We start from the raw sequence: 18,942 nt of genomic DNA on the forward strand, positions 1-18,942 counted from the left end.
TGTTCCTACACTGAGAACTATTTGGGCTTTTTGCCTTACTTGTAGTAAATTTCAAATCGTATTGGTTGAGCCCTAGAAGTTTTCAGGGATATAAATCTCTGAATTAGAAGTTATGATTAATTATTAGTTGTAAAAAATTTTGCAGCAATAGGCTATTAGAGAAGAGCACATGCAGCTGATGCTTCTTTACCTCTCTTTTATATAACCCTGTCCCCCCAATACAAGCTATTAATCAAGGGGTTCAGAAATATTCTCCCTTGTGAACAAACCTAGCAAACACAAGCAGCAGATGCGCTTGAAAAAATTAGAAGTTGTAAAAGTAAATGACGTGCAAATTACAATGTGGCTTTTCTGTGGATTTCACTATCTTTGGAAGAGGTACAAGTAGCAATGCCTGGGCATGTGCACACACATACATACACATAAACAAAATCAGGCCTTCAAATTACCTGTAGTAGAAATTATTTGGAACATCATAAGCAATGGAGCTCCTATTCATCTTCTAAAAGCATAAATACGGAGTGAAAGCATATGTTAGATTTGAAACATTTACTGTCGTCTTCCTTTTGAGCTCTAAAAGTATACTAATGGATGTGACAGAAAAATATCAAAGCACAGACAACCTGGAATGCCCACGAGCAAAAGGGTACCTTATTGAATGTGAATTAATGGATAAGATGCACTGAAACAGAATTTGATCTGACTAATAAAAGCAGCAACAGCCATATCACAGAATATCCTCAAAATATCCCGAAACATAACGGAAACAAAGTTTAAATTATCTGCATTGTTTTGCTAAAGAACTAAAGATATTAATTTCTACATTTCATTGAAATAATTTGTCAGCTTGGCCCTCTCTGTTACAGAAAACTTGTTAACAGGGGGATTTTCCTCCTGTCCTCTTCCTAATTGATGTTATTGGCACTTACGTTTACAGCTGGTCCCTGCTGGTGGTCCTTTCACATCTGTGGGGCTTGGCACTCTACTGATCTTATGTGTGTCATGCTTACTGCTCAGAGTCACAGGATGGTTGAGGTTGGAAGGGACCTCTTGAGGTCACCTGGTCCATAGTCTGGCTCTGTCTTCCTGACACCCTCCATCAGCTATTTATACACAGTGATAAGATCTTTGCTGAGCCTCTTCTCCTCCAGGATGGATAATCCCAGCTCTCTCAACTTCTCCCTGCACGACAGATCCTCCAAGTCCTTATTAATCTTTGTTGCTGTGCTTCACTGGACCCGCTCCAGTAACTCCATGTCTTTCTCGTAGTTGGGAGCTGAGAACTGGATGCAGTGCTCCAGGTGTGGCTTCATAACATGGATCATTAATAAACTATTAACCTCTAATGATCTCAGTAGAAGTTGTCATTAAGGACTGTGAATTTAGAAGGTCTACAAAGTTTTTGTTAAATCAAATCAAGACTGATTCAAAGGTGGGCTCACAACTTGAGCTAACTCAGCAAGTATGTACCAAAAAGAGTAACTTCTAAGGAAGGTACAGTTTGAATTCCTCAAAGAGGCAAATAATTTCAGTTATATTTCTGCTATGAACTAAATATAAAGGATAACATCTAAATCGCTGACAAAAACGTGACACCTGAAAACGTTCCTCAATTCATTAGCTCATTTTAACATACAAAAATTGAGATATCAACTTATGCAACAGTTAACCAATGCAAATATCTCATCTTATTTTTGTATGCTTACTTTGCGTCTCCTCTTTCATTTGCTACACTTGACTGTTGTTTCAAATTAAATGACCAAACTGGTGTCTTTCTCTGTTTGTGTGGCACCTTGATTACACAGCAGCCAGCACAATGGAGACGGCAGAGGGAAAAGCTTAGGTATGACCGTAATGCAAGTAAATACATAGAGAGTGAAAACATAGGAAAAAATGTCTAATGAAAACAATTATTCCTTTGTCTTTCATGCAGGTCTGTCTTTTGTTTTGTATTTTAAAAGAAAGCCAGACTTTGTTATAACGTCGTGAAACAATTTAGAGATCATCTTTGGCAAAGTTTGGTGTAAAAAAAGGAAAACACGTTTTGTCACAATAGAAAGGTTCACTGGTTTACAAAAGTGTAGATCAGATTATTTCTGTTATTTGCTTTTTCCTGAAGAATATAGGAGTAGAATCAGTTTTCCTGACAAATAGTTCTGTATGTCAGAATTAAGCTGTCCAGTAGAGAAATAACGTTGCATTAAGAGAAGCCATACCAGATGAGAAAAACACCAAATCAGATATCTGATTGCCAGGAATAGGTAATTTTGACTTATTCACATAAAGATATAAAACATCTGTTTATATCTTGATGCCGTACATGTTGGTGCTGGTGATGGAAAATTTCTTCTGATCCTGTGGAACACAAATTTGTGCTTTCAAATGTGAGTATGCTACCCTTACCTTTTGCAAACATCACAAATGTTATCACAGCTTCCTTCTCACTGATTTCCAGTGGCAAATATGCCTTCAGATGATAATTACTTGGAATTTATACCCTTTTCTGCTAGTTCTCAAGTCCATCCTTCACCGGAAAGAACGCTATATTAAAAAAAATAGTTTGTTCACAGTAAGATGAACTCCCTCACCTTAAATATAATGAAGCGAATGAAGTAAGACAAAAATGCTCTCCGCAGAACGCAGATACTACAGGGAAGCACTGCAGCTTTGAAGTAGATGGCTCCTGTGAACTGGCCATCTGACATTTCTATTCAAATTAAGAGAAACAGCGTTCCCTAATAGCTATGAGGAATGCTAATTTGGCATGATTATGATGTATACAGAAAACCAAAGATAATAAGATATTATGGATACATCTCATTTTGTAAGCTGTTTTTACTCTGTACTTGAGAATCAGCACTTTAGGCTTCCTACATGTTGTACGGGAAAAGGATGTTATGGATCAGGGAATTTTTTCTTGTAGTATTGAACGTATGCCTAGTGATACTTGTTTTTACAAGAGTTCTGCTTAGTTCATTCATGTAAAAATTCCCATTTGCATGCTAAATTATCTTTCTGTTGTAAGTAACAAATCCTTTTATAAAGATTTAATAAGAAGATCTCTAAGTAGGTCTGGAAGGCTAACCTAGCTAGTAATATTGACTTGAATATATATATTTTTTTTAAATGACACTGTTTTTATATTAATATACTTGCTCTAAATCTTTATTTCTTACAGATAGTTTTGTACAATTTTTCAAAAACCTTATATTTTAGGGAAAAAACTCCTTTCCAGGTATTATCATGAAATGAGCGGAGCATAATTTTTTTTCTCCTTTAAAATAGAGAAAATTGAGACTGTGATTTTCAACATGTTAGTAGTAAAGATCAATACGGAAGGATCAAGTATGAGTCAAAGTCTGCTGAAATTGTACTAAGATGGTTCACCAGTGCGGTCTGCCTTAATGGCACCGCTTCAGTTTTTCTGTATTCACCCCTGGCAGCTGATTTATTGATTCCTTTCTTAATCCTCATTTTAGTGAACGTTAACCTCTGAGGTTACTCAGCAAACAATGTTCTTCAACTGACCATCATAACTCACTAGCACAGGACCTGCCCCATCAGGAAAAAAACCACCCCTCGCAATAATATTAGCTAGACACTACTAATAAATCGCAGTGATGTACCCTGATATATCAGATGGCCTCAGTCATCCATACCATGGGCGGAACAGTCCCCAGGGATAGCCAGCAAGGGCTAGCAAAGGCCACCACTGGCACCACTTGGCATGCTTGGTGACTTGTTAGCTGTGCTGTGAGGCACAGCCAGGCAAAGTTCTCAGCAAGTAATGGACTGAAGGTGGCAAATCAGGGAGCACACTGGATTCACAAACAGCCTTCAGAAATCTGCGGAAGACATAGCTAAACAGGTCTGTAGACCAAACTTCCAGCAGGCAGAAGTACAATTACTTTACAAATGAAATTGTGGAAACTGAGTTGCCTTCCTTTTTTTTTTAGCAAGAGATACATACATATATTTATTCTGTGTATTTGTTGCTTCTTGATAGGATGTTTCTGTTTATGAAGATTGACAAGTTTTGCTGTGCAAAAAAAAAAGCTGCTGCTTGTCTGCTGTTGGAACAGACAGTGAGAGTAACTTCCAGGCTGAAATCAGTCTCTTAAGGTGTTAGAACAGCAAAGACCTGAAAAATCTGAGAATAAAAATATCCAAATCTTATTGAGCATTTGGTTTGTTTCCTAGCAGTTAAACTACTTCCTAGCATTTAAACTATTCTGTGTCAAACTGCATTTTTTATCAAGGCTTTCTACATCGTATGTTGATATCACGAGGATAACGCACAGATAATATTTCAACGTGGCTGGTATAAGTGGAGGTACAAGAACAGGGAAAATAAAGAGTGAGACAGACCGCAGAGACTAGAGGCCTCATGCATTGTTTGTTGTCAAACACTAATAATCTAGTTTGATGTTTCTGAGAGTGATGTAAAACACAGGGTAACTTTTGCCCAGTCCTCACTCTGGAATTCCCATGTACCAAATGCCACCGAGGCAGAGCAGCTTCCCTGGGACGGCTGCCAGCACTGTGAGTACAGCTTGCTGAAAATAACTTGGTGCCAAGAAGATGCAAAGGGCAATCACTTAAAGGGAAAGACACCACCAGAGGCTTTAGCACAAGCGCAAAAAGGCTACAGCAGCGGTGGGAGAGGAATATATGTATTTCAAGCGAGAGCTAAGTGACAAGTGCAAAGCAACCGCTGCAGTTTCCAGAATTTATTTCGTTAGTTACAATAATTTCAGGTGCCCGTAGGCAAATTTATTTTAAATTTCTTCAGAATGATTAAGAAGTTGGAGTCTAGACAGAGATGTAGCCTGACTTGCTGATGTGCTAGAGACAAGAAAATGAGATAATTTTGCCAAACTCATTTCTTTATGAGCAAATGTTTTTTGCAAGATACGGTGAAGGCTACATAACTGCAGTGTTAAACTTGTTATGTCAGAATTAGAGATAGCAAAGGAAGACATTAAGAATGAGACAGGTCCCAGAAGGACTTGAACTGTTAGATGGTTTGGGTCTTCAAAATGCAATAGAGATTAGTTGCCAGAATGTTAACATAGAACTTACGTAAAACACATAAACCAGCAAGGCCAGGTTGATAAAAGAGGAGAGCGGGATTTTTCTTATCAGACTCAGATATAAACTGAATACAAAATTTGGAAACAATACTACTTTCTTTATGTAACATGTACAACCCTCTTCCATATATGAAAGATTACCACAAAGCCTAGCAGACTTCTCCTTGCATGCATAAGAAGGGAATTTGGATTATATCTACATCTTCTGTACCGTGCAGTTTTTTAGGACCCCTTGACAGGCTAAACGTCCAGTCATAAATCTGATCTCTCATCTTGTGAGTTTCTGTTAGACCCTAAATTTTTTTCCATGTCTGTGTGTAATAACTCACAAACAATTAATAATTAGAATTTTTTATACGGTTATACAATTCAGAAGGATATACAAATATTTAAAATCCACACATATATTCTGTCAGTTTTCCAAAACAACCATTGAATAAATATTTTATAGAATTTCCAAAAATTTTATAATAATTGAGTAATCAATTGCTGGTACTCTGAACTGCTATTGTCAAGACCTGCAGAAACATTGGAATTCAGTCAGTATTCACACACTCCGATATGCAAAACTACTCACATGATTAAATACATTGTTAGACATCTAAAACATTCAGAGTATTTAAAATCACCATTCTCCATATGAAAAAGAATTCATGGCCATATTATTGTTCTATTATTATTATTCTGGAATAAATAAATTCTCAAAGAATGTGTGAATGGTCCAGATATTCATATGTAGTGAGACGTCACAGGGTGAATGAGGAAGGTTAATAAGTGTTCTGGAGTAAATAAATAATAATCCTCATTGCTTCTTGATTCTAAAGGTCAAATCTTTAAGTTTCCAACACTCCTCTCGGGATTTTTTTACTCCCACATCCTCAAGAGGGAATACTTTCTAGCACTGCATAAACTAGGTCTATAGTATCTATTATATGACTTGTCTCAATTATTCTCTTTTAAACATGGAATGATTTCTTTGAAAAATTGGAAGAAATATATCTTGTACTTGGAAAGGGAAGTGTTGAGGAGGATGATAATCCTCAGTTTCTTAGCAGCTCAGTCTGAAATTTTGCAGAGATGTCTCCTATACAAACAATCTTTACCCTGATGCTGGAGACAGCCTGTACGTCACCAGAATCATGTGGTCAACCATTGTAAAGAAATCTGTGCAAAGCTGGACCCAAGCCCCTGAGTACCACTGCTGTTGGACAGATTAAATATTTCTATGGGCATCCATCGTAGAAATGCTGGAGGTCAAAAGACCAAGACTTGATGGAAACAAGGAAAAATAGAGATGAAACAGACTTAGTATTACTAATTTTATAGCCAGTGTTTGTCCTGGTTTGAGGATAAATGTTGGATGGAGGAAGGTGCATTATTGCAGACATTTAAGGTGGCAAGATACAGTGCAATTTCTCCCTGTCATTCTCTGTATCCACCCTTTCCCGTTTCTTCCTCCTCCGCCCTTTCGCTCACTCTCAGCCCACACCCTGCCCACACACAATGCAAAGCAGAGATGAGGCTTTTGGGTCACGGACGACAAATTCTCAGGGGGAAATTCTGGTTGGAGCCACACAGCCTTGGATGTGGCCAGCGACACTGAGGAAAGGTGCCCCTTTAGCAGAGCAATGGGATCAGACGATGGGAGAGCCTATAGGGAACATAGCTGCGGGGTATGTAAATTTTCCACCCCTGCCTGCTGCAAGGAGCCTGTGCTTTGGGTTCAGCAGGAGGCGGGTATAGTTTGCACTCAGTGTGCACATGGTAGGTGAACTGAACCCCTAATTTTTATTGTTTTTTTTTTAAAAAAACCAAATAGGTGCTTGAAGTCATTCTATTCTCAGTTTAGGAAGAACTCCAAATCCCTAAGATACAGAGCAATTTTCCATAACAAACTGTTTCTTTTATGAAATGGCAAATTTCCATAGTAGAAGACTCTGTCAACATAAACTGCTTGTACAAATGTTTGGTTCTTCTGCAGTCAAATAACCAGATTCATGCACAGAAAACAGAACACCTAAATATTAAACAGTAAATAATTTCTGAGTTAATAAAAAAATAATTTTCTGAGTTAGAAAATCTGGAGTGACAGAAGCTTGAATCTCCAACTTTTAAAAGATATATATGCACAGATAAGAGAAGCCATTTCCAAAAACTAGCCTTTCATACATTTATGTTTCCTGAGTTTCTATCTGTGGGGAATAGAGATGTCTTACTTAAATGAGTCTTTCTAATCTGACTAATGTGTTACATACTACACTTTCATCCTCTGCTGGTACTGTGGCACACTTTGCAACATAGAGCAATAGCCTTAAATAATCTCTTAGCTCAATACAATTTTTCCTAGGTTAGCATTTCATTTGGTATGAGTCTGAACATGATATCATGTTCCTATCTGGGATCCAAAGTCTCCAAGACCATCTCTGTTGCCTTTCTCCCTTTCAGTCTGTTATCAATCATAACCAGAAACATTTCTGAAGTTTTGTGATAGTCGAGGATATACCTTCCCTTCACGCCTCCCTTAAGATGATGCATCGACTTCCTGTGATGATCTACTCAGAGTTCAGAAGGACAGTGGAGTTGTAACGGTCCAAAATCATAAGACAAAAGATTCTCTTTCCTTTCATATTTCACTTTTTTTGAAATTAGTTAGCTATAAAATTTGTTATCCCTAAACGTAGTAATAAGATAAGTCAATTTTCTGGTCTTTGGTTTTTCTACTCTCTAAAGAAAAAAGGAGAATTTAAAAAAAAAGTGAGGAAAGAAAAAAATAGGAAATTTTTAGAAATAGCAAGCAGCTGCTGTGAATGTAATATAAAATATGGACAGGAGAGTAAATACTGCATTAAGCAAAAGCTCAAGAGTTTAAGGAAAAAGAAAACGCTTATGTCTATGAGTTCGAGAAAATAATTTTGTATTTCTGAACAGTGGCGGATGTAAAATGTTTGCCCTAGCATGCATCCTCCAGTTCTTCTACAGAGCAGAGGGTGGGCTGAAGATAACTCTGCCTCTCTTAGCGAACTGCAAATAGCATTAATTTTATTTTTAATAGAAATTAACATTATAACAAAATTATAATCAGTAACTGTTTGGCTATTTCTAGCATTACAATGCACAACCCTTTTGAAAACTCTGGCCTACCCTTTTGTTGAAATCTACCATTGCACAGCTGATGTGACATATTTGACATTTTGATTTTTAAAAGTTCTGAGAATCTCACACAGTGAAGCCAATGGGGGGTACTCCAGCAAGGCACAGATTTGAAAATGAGCTCCCCAAAACATTCTAAAGAAGTGGATAATTTTGCAAATTCTGAATATGGTCCTTAAAAGAATCTTCATTTAGAGGAAAAGTTTTGGAGTGACAAAGTCAAACTAAAACTTTGTTTCTATGCCTCTATTTGTAAAAATAATAATTGCAAAGCCTCTCTTAAAAACCCCCAACTTTTTCTTTAGTCATCAACATATTCAGAAACATTCCCTTTCTAAATTATAGTTTTCATTAATGTATCCTTTTATACCAGGCTCTTCTAGAACAGTGGATGCCATTGCATGAACGAAGCATGAAAAATGTCTTACCATTTCTTATACCACACACGATAACGCCCAACTTAGGTTGACTCAGCCTCATATCTGCCTGGGCTAAGAACGAGGCCATTCCCTTTTACATGACTGACTTTCCAATGAGTTCCTCTTCCAGCCCAGGGGGACTGCAGGAACACTACCGGCGGTTCATGGGCAAGACGCAGAGGAACATTAATTAGTACACCACCTTTGTGCTCAGCAAGTACTTGACTCTGAAAGACAGTGAGGGCAATTTATGGGACCAGCTGAAAATTACACTACCACTGGTGATTTTGGTAGAAATATCTAGTGGTGGACTGACTCTTCGTAAAAGCTTCCCTGATCTCCTTGCTGCTGAAATCTACAGGTATCCTATGCCTCAGAACCACCCTGTCGCTTTCTACAGTGCAGAATATTTGTGGCCAGCACAGACAAATCTGTAGGGTGACAAATGTGAGGGTAGAATATGTTGAGTCTCATCTCCCAACAAGAACCACAAGCGCAACTGTGTTGGCAGTGTCAGTCATATTTGACTTTTTAATGTAAATCAGCTGAAACAATTTTTTCCCTCTGCTGCACTCAAGTGGCACTTGTCTGCAGAATTCAGTGGTATCACGACTGAGATCCCAGTTTGCCACAGAGGCTGGCTTACAGTAGTGACTTTATAAATTAATTATTGTCTCCCATATTTGCAACATGGTCAAGAACTCCCTGGTTTGTTCAGAGGCATTAGATTTGCTCATGTTGAACTTAATAAAGTGTAAAACAGTTTAGGTAATGAAGAAGTTGTTAACATCACATTGTGACTAATTTTCTGCCTGCTACGAGGCGAAACAGCATCAGTTCCTGTGCCAGAACCTATAAATCAGTGTGGCGAAAAGGTAATTTTTAGACAAGTGTTCTGAGGAGAAAATGAGGATCACAGAGAGTCAAAAAGGGGAAATGCCCCTTTAATAAAATCTTTCAGAAAATGTCTCTAGAAATTGAGTAGCTCAGAGGCTTTTGAAGTTCTCCTAAAAACAGAGCTGAAGGTCAACTGTCAAAGTACTGTCAACAGATGACAGTTAAAGGGTGGCTCCACAGCTCTGAGACCTCTCTGCTAATTGTTTTCTACATTTTAAACATCAGCACTTTGGGAGACTTTTTTAGAGAATAGTTTGTTTATTTGCAAACTAATTTTCATCAGCTATCATAGAAGCTGCAATGCCAAACACAGATCGACATTAAATGCTTTTTGCCTTATTCTTTTGTGAAATGTGAAATAGTTTTTACTAATACTTAGAAAGCAACAGAAGTCAGCTCAGGCTTGTTCACATTAGCAGTAAACAGGATTAGCCAAGTGAAGCTTTGCATGTTTTTAAACTAAATTGTGAATACCAGTTTAAAGGTTCTAATATAGTGAGACCAAGCTGCAGTCACATATTAGGAGGTCCAGATGAATGTGAGGCTGTCCCTCAAGAGGCTTTCTGATCATCTGACATGTCTAAGCATCATAATCCTCCCTTTCTCACATTATTTGATTTAAAATAACGCTTGCTATGGTGTTTAAGCAAAAAATAAATTAAAAAAAAAAACCAAACAGAATCCCACATGCCTTTACTCTGCTCCCTAAAGGGAAGAAGAATACATCTGTGGTGCACGTGCAAGCCTCTTTTTAAAGCAAGTGTGTTTCGCAGATGAAAAACTGCAACCACGACAAGAAACCACTACAAGAAATTCTTAACACAAAGAAATAATCTCTTTAGCATTATATAGTTATCACATAAATGAAGTATGGAGTGCTGTTATTTTTTTCACTTATTTCCACAATAAGAAACAAGGGTAGTACTAGGCCTATTGGGGAGGAGGGTGAGAAGAGAATTGCTGAAAGATTTGGAATTCAAGGCTTCAGCAGCCTTTGAGCTTTCAATTCAGGTGCTATAAAATAAAACGATCTAAGCAGACTTTTCAAAAAGGTCACTGGATTGGAACCAGATTTTCAGTCACCTCTGCCTGCTAGCAGGCACCCAAAGCAAGCAACCGTGTCTCAGTTCTCACAGGCAAGTTGGGAATTCTGTACTAGCGGTGAGATTTTTTTTCCCTCAAAACATACGTGGGTTTTCCTCTTAAAATCAACAATTTTTTGGAACAAAAAAGTTGTTTGGGAGAAGGTACGCATTAGGACAAAACATCCATTAGAAAGGTTTTTCAGGTTCGGGACAGAACTCCTGGAGCTGCAGGTGGAGATCTGCCTGAAATAACCTTCGTGGTCCACTTCAGCAGTGGAGGAGCTCTGGTTGCACGCTGGGGCACAGCATGGGGCAGCGGGCTTTGGGCTCCGTCCCCCAGGCCCTGCGAAGACAGAGTTCAACCCCTGGGGGACACTGCAGTGGTAATCCACCCGAAGAAAACCAACACAAGCAGAGAGGGAACTCGAATGTTTTTCTCCCATACCCTCTTGAGAGCACTAACCACAGGCTGCTGGCTACTCCTGTCTGAGGTAGAATAGGAAAACGTTTCCCAGGCAAGCTCTTGTCCACTGCAATTTTTCAGATCTGGCCATTTCACTTAGAGACTAAAGTGAATTCGAGCTTTTTTGAAAGCTTGACCAATTCTATCAGCTTTGATGATGATATATAGCACGAGCTTCATTCAACGTCCTCATGTTGCACTGTTTTTTGTTACCATACTATTACAGAGGTTATATTTTGGTGGCGGTTATTATTATTATAGATATAGTTTTGTGGTTCAAGGTGACAGGATGTTACAGCCTTACTACATGAAAAATATCTTGTGATACAAGGCAGTACATGTTAGTCTCTAAACAAAATTACCGTTTCCCTGTTATTCCTCAGCTTTTACAATTATTACTTACAGCTGTGTCATTGAAGCAGATCACGGTCTATACTGAAAACAAGTGAGATCTGCCCCCTCTGTATTACAAATACATATACTTTTGCAGATGTTAGCACATAATCTAAAAATTAACTGTGAGGTTGTGATTTCAAATAAAATCTGGTATTTTTTTTTTTTCTCCGTGAGAAAAGGAAGGAGAGAAAGGAGGTTTAGAAGGTGGTGGAAGGGAAAGAATGCATCGCAGCTTCTGCAGAGGCATCAAAAGCAGCCTGATGGTACCGCAATGCTGAGGAAGTTGTGGAAAACTGGTATGAAAGAAGTATGGTGAAATGCTAATGAGCCTAAAATTTGGTCTAACTCGTGAAGAGGAGGAGTGTTTACAAGACCTGAAAGCTCAGTGTATCTGATTTTTCACAGATATAAATTGATGGTGTCCTATTAATCTCCGTGGAACCATGCCATTTTGCACTCACACACCAATCCAGCTTTGAGTCTTCTTTTTATCTTTCAGTCGTTCTGTTTTTTAAAGCAGTCCTACAAAAACAAAGCAACAGCGCACCTGAGGAATTTTCTTGGTGAGGAAATACATTCCAGTTTTATCTTTCTAGCTGGCACTTACAGTTCTTCAAGAAAATGAAGCTTTTTTTAATAACAGCATTTTAGAATCTGGAAAGTATACTTTCAGTATAGCAGTTGTCTCTCTACAGTATAGTATTTTCCACTTTATTTAGTTTTGTAAGGGCATTTTCAAGAGTGTTTTTTTAATAACAGTGTCCTCAGATCTGCTAAAGCAGAAAGCAACTCACTGTCCTCCCAAGCCTTGAACAGGCAAAGCTCCTTCTGCTCTTTTGCTGATGTGTGCAAGTTCTCCTTTATTAATCAGGACTAATTATTATTTTCCTGGCTGTCTTACAGCCTTCTAATGACCATATTGATTAAACTGGAGATACCCTGCCTAATTAAGTTTATGATGGCCGTTCTGATGCCACTTGAACATTGTTATTAATAGAGACTCAGATATTATGGCAGTGTGCAAAACAGAAATGCCTATGCATAAGTAAAACAGAGCCAAGTCATACCCCAACACTGAAAACAGAAAGGGGCAGTAGCCTGTTTCAACATGGTTGTCAGTTAACACAAAGCCAGAAGCATACTTTTCTCCATGAAGACTGCGTGCATCTGCTTTTATCTCTCTCTGGGTGTCTATGTGAGATCTTCTTCTCCTTCCCAGGAGCCTGGTACGCAGCAAGCCCTCATTCTACCTAACCTTCTTGGAGGTTTAAAGCCAAGCGTAAGTGGCAAGTTGAGGGAAAGGGCAAACCCAAACCTCAGGTGCTGCCCATATTTAGTGCACTTTAGCGTGCAGCCGCATAGATAGGGGAAGCTCACATCACTGCTACACCCTCGGTTTATGGTGGAAACTGGTGAACTGGAAACTACAGAAATATTAAGCAGATGCTGTCCTCTGGGGCTGCCTAAGCAGAGGTCCTAGTTCTTGTTCTAAACTAGGATCATCACATATAAAGGGAAAAATAGCTACAGCCTTTGGATGACTGCTGAATGCTTGGGAAAGTCCTACGGCATTTCATTTCTAAAGCACCTGGGAATTGTCACCCCTCTTTCCAAGGGATGAGTCTGTGCACAGTGATGGTAGCTCTGCCGCCCCAGACAAGCCCCAGAGCTTAGCCAGTCCTCACAAGCACTGTAGGAAGTGTGCTATGGCAAAAAGGTTGGGTAGGGGGAAAGAAAGGGAATAAGAACGTAGAGACCACAGACCCTTCCTTTCAGAAGGAATAAAGGGTAATTTCCAAAGGGAATAGAAGTGATTACATGGTAGCTCAATATCATCCTCCAGGAGTTGTCTAGTTGAAGTTGAGGTTTCTTAATTTCACTTTTACAGATGTATATTTCTCTGAGCCATCTCCGAGTTGCTGCATATTCAGTCAAAACATGCCTACCTCCCGCTTTATTCTTGACAGATAATGATCGTCCTTTCCAAAACGTCTTTCCTACATCCAGATGGGTTAGTATCATAGACTGCTATGAAAAACCATATAGAGGTCCTGAGAGCATACAGGTCCTGAGAGCAGTTGCCCCACACATGTGGTTTTTTGCCTCTGTGACAATTAGCTAAACTTGTTTTGATGGGAGATTTTGTGCCCTAATTTTAAAAACCTTACACTGCCGGTATAAACACACGCCATAGTGAGATATTAGTTGGTGAGTTTTCTCATACCAGAAATTTTTGTGGGTAACTACTATAAACCTACCAGCTACAGAAAAAAAATACCTCTGCAACTATCTTCTTCTAAATATTTGTTTCTTATTTTTAAAATAACCTACTCGAAGAAAAATAAATCTTGCTGTTTGTGTCTGCGTGCAATTCTTCTTTAGCTAAACTATAACAAATTCGCCTCTGTGTGCAACTGGGAGAACCCTAACTGCTCATTCCCACCTATTAAGAGGGAGAGATCATCATCTATGTTTATCCATCCAGGCAAACTGGATGTCTTATTTGGCTGGATAGTGAGCTAGCAGGAGCATATCATATACCACCATAAGACTATGTGGCTTAAATAAGTAACTAAACTGAGTTCTCATCCATCCTCACTCACAGCTCCCACAGGGAGGAAGAAAATCAAACTAAATAGGGCCCTTTCATTAGTTTAATTTCTGTAGTTCAACACTGTTTACATGATAAACTGATAGCTATAGATTTTTCACTTTCTAAGAACAGAGCAAGTGAAAAAAGTATATCACAATTACAGCACCAGTGGTCTGCAGACACCACACTATTAAATGTATGCAAAAGAAATGTGTAAATCATTTGGCTGCTGTTTTTTAAGAATTGTGTCTGCCCCAAACTTTTCACTTACTGTTTTGCCACTGAAGTCTAGCTTCTGGAACTGCTCTCTGCTCTATCAGATCTGGCTCTGATTTGTTAATTTTCTACTTTAGAACTGGAGGCTTTACAACAGATAGATAGCTATCGCTAGCCCAGACCTGAGCACTCTGAACGACAGTCTGTTACAGAAAAACAGAAATGATAAGTTCAGAGCTTCAAATGTTGTTTTCTAATGCAATTTTCTTGGAATGGTACTGTAGTAAGAATAATAGTAAAAATAAAACTAAAAAGCGCTCTAAACAATTTTCAGGAAGATCCAGAAGAATTCTTTTTGCTAAAAAATCTTTCAGAAGTTGACTTTGCATTTTAAATGCCTATGAATTAATTAAATAAATTGTCTTCAATACAACAAAGACATTTTATCTCTCTAGTATTTACGCAAAGCTAATACTTCAGACCTGACAAATTCCTGCTACTATCAGAAGACGCATTATTTGATTTCCTCTCATTTACTGTGAAACCACAGAAAAAGGTTACCAGTCACCCTTGTCTGATTGCATATATGGTGCCCAGCTTTGTGGCCCAGCTTTTCAGCTACCATTGTTCATCTTTAGCTGCCTAAATTGACGCACCTTATGTTGGCCAGAGAAAGAAAAAGCATCAGAACTTCAGAACTGCTTTTGGACATTTAGGCTGCACGTCTATGTGTCCCAGTGCCCTCAGGGTATAAATGCTAAATAACATCAGTTCCACATCCCGAAGCTTGTGACTGAAAAGTGCAATTTTCACACTAGATGTAAAGCCAATGTTTCACTGAATGTATAAAAACTGATGCCCCTGCAAGGGTAAGCCTGTTTTCTGGCCAAGGAACAAGAAAAATGAATGCTATAATTCCAACACAGAGCGTCCCATCTTCCACCCAACACGGATGTGGGAAGAGAAATACTGAGCCATCATTTCGTTACAAAACACTTAATTTTGTTCTGGCAGCTGGTAGGACCCCAGCTGTCCCTTTCACTTTCACCCTGTGACAAACACATGGAGCACTGTAATAGTTTCAAGCACGAAAATGAAGAAAAGATGAACAATAGTGAGTTGCTAGGAGTGCTCATTTATGGGGGATGTCTTCCTGGCTGCCCCAAATGGCTTGTTTCTCTGTTAGCCCAACTGCATCAAGAGCTTTTGGCTTGATTACAGGACAGATTAGGTCTTAAATATTTCTTATGATTAAATAAAGAGGTATCAGGTTTTAGTCTGTTGACAGTAACGGTTTGGTTAGTTAGCATTTCTGCTTCATACAGCTTCTGTAAAGGAAATTACCAGTACAAGAAATGGTTTTTCCCCATGACACTGAAAAATTGCAAGAAAACCATATATACGTCACAAAATATCGATTTTCAGACTGTTTCCCATTAAAATACGCTTTAACTATTGGTAGAAAAATCATGGGGTGAGTGAAAAGGAATTACATATGATTGAATGTCTCAATTATACTTCCTAATAGCAACGAAGACACTGGAAAACCAGTCCGCTTCAATGACCTACCTAGAGGTCTGGTAAGGGCAAGCAGAGGGCTGGGTTTCAGAAGGGAAAAGGGGGGAAGGGGAGGAAACAGCTGCTGTTATAATGGTATATTTACATACTAGTTTACAGAATTAAACATTTCACAATTTAAAAAAGTGATCTGCAACACATTGGATCAGACTCAGCAGAGTATGCCTTACTCTGCTGGAATCACTACAACTTTACCGGTGACCACCCTTGTCCCTACGGAACCCTACGGAAATAAGCTCTGTATGAGCAGCCATTCATATCCCATGAAACTTCTGCAATACAGACTTTTTTTGGAGATAATGTGACTGCAAATATCAGTAAACTTTTCATCCACTGCAGAGGCCAACCTTAAATTGTATTTTGTTCTTGATGCTGAATTGAGAATGTTCAGAGAAAGCATTGCAGATAAACTTCCATTACTAAAGTAGAAAAACGGTGTCATTTCCTCATCTGAAGTCCACTTAGCATATTTACTATTAGTATCAACAGTAGTAGTTGCTACAAAACACAGATACATCAAAATGTAGATTACAGAGCTTAAAAACTAAGCTTCTCTAAAAAATGTCTATCAAAAGAAGTGAATAATTTAATTCTAGGAAATTATTACAAACAAATGTCTTACAGATTGTCTTTTGGAAACTTCGTTATCTTCATGTAGTTACAGGGTTGTTCCTTACAGAACAGGCTATAGCCCCTCTAGACTGAAGCTTCCCCTTAGTCAAATTTACTAATTAATCATCTAACAAAAACTATACTAACGTTTGTAAACTTGGGGCTAGGGAAGGAGTGATTTAGTTTTGGAAAACAGCTGGCAGTTCATGTAATGAGACTTTGAGGGGGGGAATGGGCAGGACCGAATGGCATGGAGATTACAGAATAACAGTTCAACTAACGAAGCTTGACTTTGGGTAGTTGGCTGACATGAAAAAAAATATAGCCTCAAGTACCTCCAAAGAGACGGGGCACTAAAGAGTTTATCTGTGACAAGCCTCTTTGTTTCTGCAGCCGTCAGTGAAGATACAGCAAAGGAAATGGAGGAGCTGCAGTTATGCATTTGCAATACACAAAGTCCTTGTTTTCCCACCAGGCACTGCAGACTAGCAATTGTCCATTCACAGCACATATCACATCCTCTGCATTTCAGAGCTAATATTTTTGCAGTCCTTAAGCTGGCATGCTTCAGTCTAGCGGAGTTAATTTTTGTAACCCTTTGAGGTGCCTTGCATGAGGTAGGTGTGCTCGTGTTCTGCAATTTGTTATATGAATTGTTTTTTCAGGTATCATTTTTAAAGTTAAACTGAAAGATTCTCAAATTGCAGAGGGTTTTTATCTACAGCAACATCTCAAACAGAGCTGTAAAAAGTCTCGTTTCACAAATTGGGAAAAAATGAAGATTGCCGGCCGTTGAGCATACCTGTATATTAATCCAGTTAACAATAGAAATTGTCTGTGTTAGCTGAAATTATTAAGATCACTCGAACACACACACACAAAGTCTGACAAGTGGCTCCTCCTCTTGTATTTTAGAATCACACTCCTGAAAACAATGTTAGTTTTATGCTAGCAGTTGCTTTCGTTTCCTGCAGCACACACTGCTCACTGTAATGCTGCAATACTCATTCAAGTCAGATCACTAGCTCAAATATGAACTGAACCTATATGCCGTCAAACAGACGTCAGGTTACATGACTTCAGCTTCCAAGCAAATTTCCACTTTTTTCTGTTTAAGTAGCAAAAGCTATCCGAAAACTGGTGTTGATATAAGACGATCAGCTCCCACCCTTCCCGCTGAGGATCTGCTTATAAGTCAAATTGCAGGCTGCTTCTTAATTTTGAACTTCTGCACCCAAATGAAATAAAGCAATCTTAGCATGTAGAAAAAAAAATAATAATAATAAAAAAAGATGTGGTACATGCAGACCTAAAAATGAGGCTGATGTTGTGTTCTGCTTGATCTGTTTATTTCCAAGTCTTTCTCTCTCAGCTCTAACTCTCAGACAAACTCGCAGCCCCCTCAGGATAAGGACGAGTTTCTGCTTTCTTCTCCCTTCATCTAAGCCAGCCAAGTCCCAGGTCTCCTCTCCTGCCACAGAGCAGTAGGAAAAGATATAGGAAAAGCAATCACATTTTCCTCAGTGGGGTCAGAAAGGATTACAAGAACAGCTTCTTTCTGCAATCTCCTTTTGCCATCAAATGGTTAAATCAACATAAGTTAAAATTCTCATCTAGTTTGAATAAAGAGAAAAAGGGAGGAAATTCAAAAACCGGTTGCTGTAGTAACAATCACCAGCAAAAATCTTTTCCACCAAATAATAGTATTATCTCCCTCTCCCCCTCACAATTTTAGTTCCCCTTCAAAAATAATCATGCTGCCTCTTTTAGATTTGCTGTACATACCTCAACCATTAAACAAGACATTTAACCATAGTGGCAGTTCTGTGACCTTTGAATGCCGTGAAATCTCTAAGCGGTGCAGCTTGTTCATGAAGACTTGTACTGCAGAATCCAGCAACTGCATCCAGGATTAGGAATAGAATTAAGTAACAACAGCAAACAAAAATAAAAATAAAATTTAAAAAAAAAAAAAAAAAAAGAAAAGAAAAGCAAAAAAGGAAACCTCCCCAAGTCCCCCAACCCAGCCAACAAAACCACCTTAAGAAGCGAAAAGACTCGGGAAGAGAGTGCACTTTTCTGCCAGTGTGAGTGTGAGGGCTGGGGTAGAGCTGAGCTTGCTGCAGTCTGCCTGCCTGCCTGCCTGCGTTCGCCAGCCGAAGGCCGTGCCGGGCTGGGAGGTGCTGTCACCCGCCACGGGCGCGGGAGAGCAGACCAATCCGCGGCCGCACTCGCAGCTCCGCCGAGCGAAGCCTTTTCTGTTTGTGTTTCCTCATTTCGGGAGTGACGTCAAAGGGTTTAGTTTTTCCTCTGCATGTGCTATTAATTTTAAGCGACTGCTATGGGAAGAATGTGGCAGTGATTTAGGCAGGCTCCCCTACTCGAAAGAAACCAGAGTCATAATTTATCTGTCCTGGATGTAGTTTAGGAATATTTTATA

The 18,942-nt window shown here is 38.9% G+C and overlaps 1 protein-coding gene across 1 annotated transcript in view; it reads right to left on the reverse strand.

Annotated features, from left to right (window-relative positions):
• PDE7B (phosphodiesterase 7B) overlaps nucleotides 1-18,729 on the reverse strand; it is a 177,296-nt gene extending 158,567 nt beyond the window's left edge. The window contains exons 1-2 of the mRNA XM_074580653.1: nucleotides 18,543-18,729; nucleotides 18,288-18,402 (exon numbers count right to left, since the gene is read on the reverse strand). Of these exons, the coding sequence (XP_074436754.1) occupies nucleotides 18,288-18,308 (21 nt within the window). The 5' untranslated portion in view covers nucleotides 18,309-18,402; nucleotides 18,543-18,729. The remainder of the gene's footprint in view (nucleotides 1-18,287; nucleotides 18,403-18,542) is intronic.
• Nucleotides 18,730-18,942: the final 213 nt, after the last annotated feature.

Source organism: Larus michahellis, chromosome 3 (assembly GCF_964199755.1).
Source record: "Larus michahellis chromosome 3, bLarMic1.1, whole genome shotgun sequence".
Classification (NCBI taxonomy): Eukaryota; Metazoa; Chordata; class Aves; order Charadriiformes; family Laridae; genus Larus; species Larus michahellis.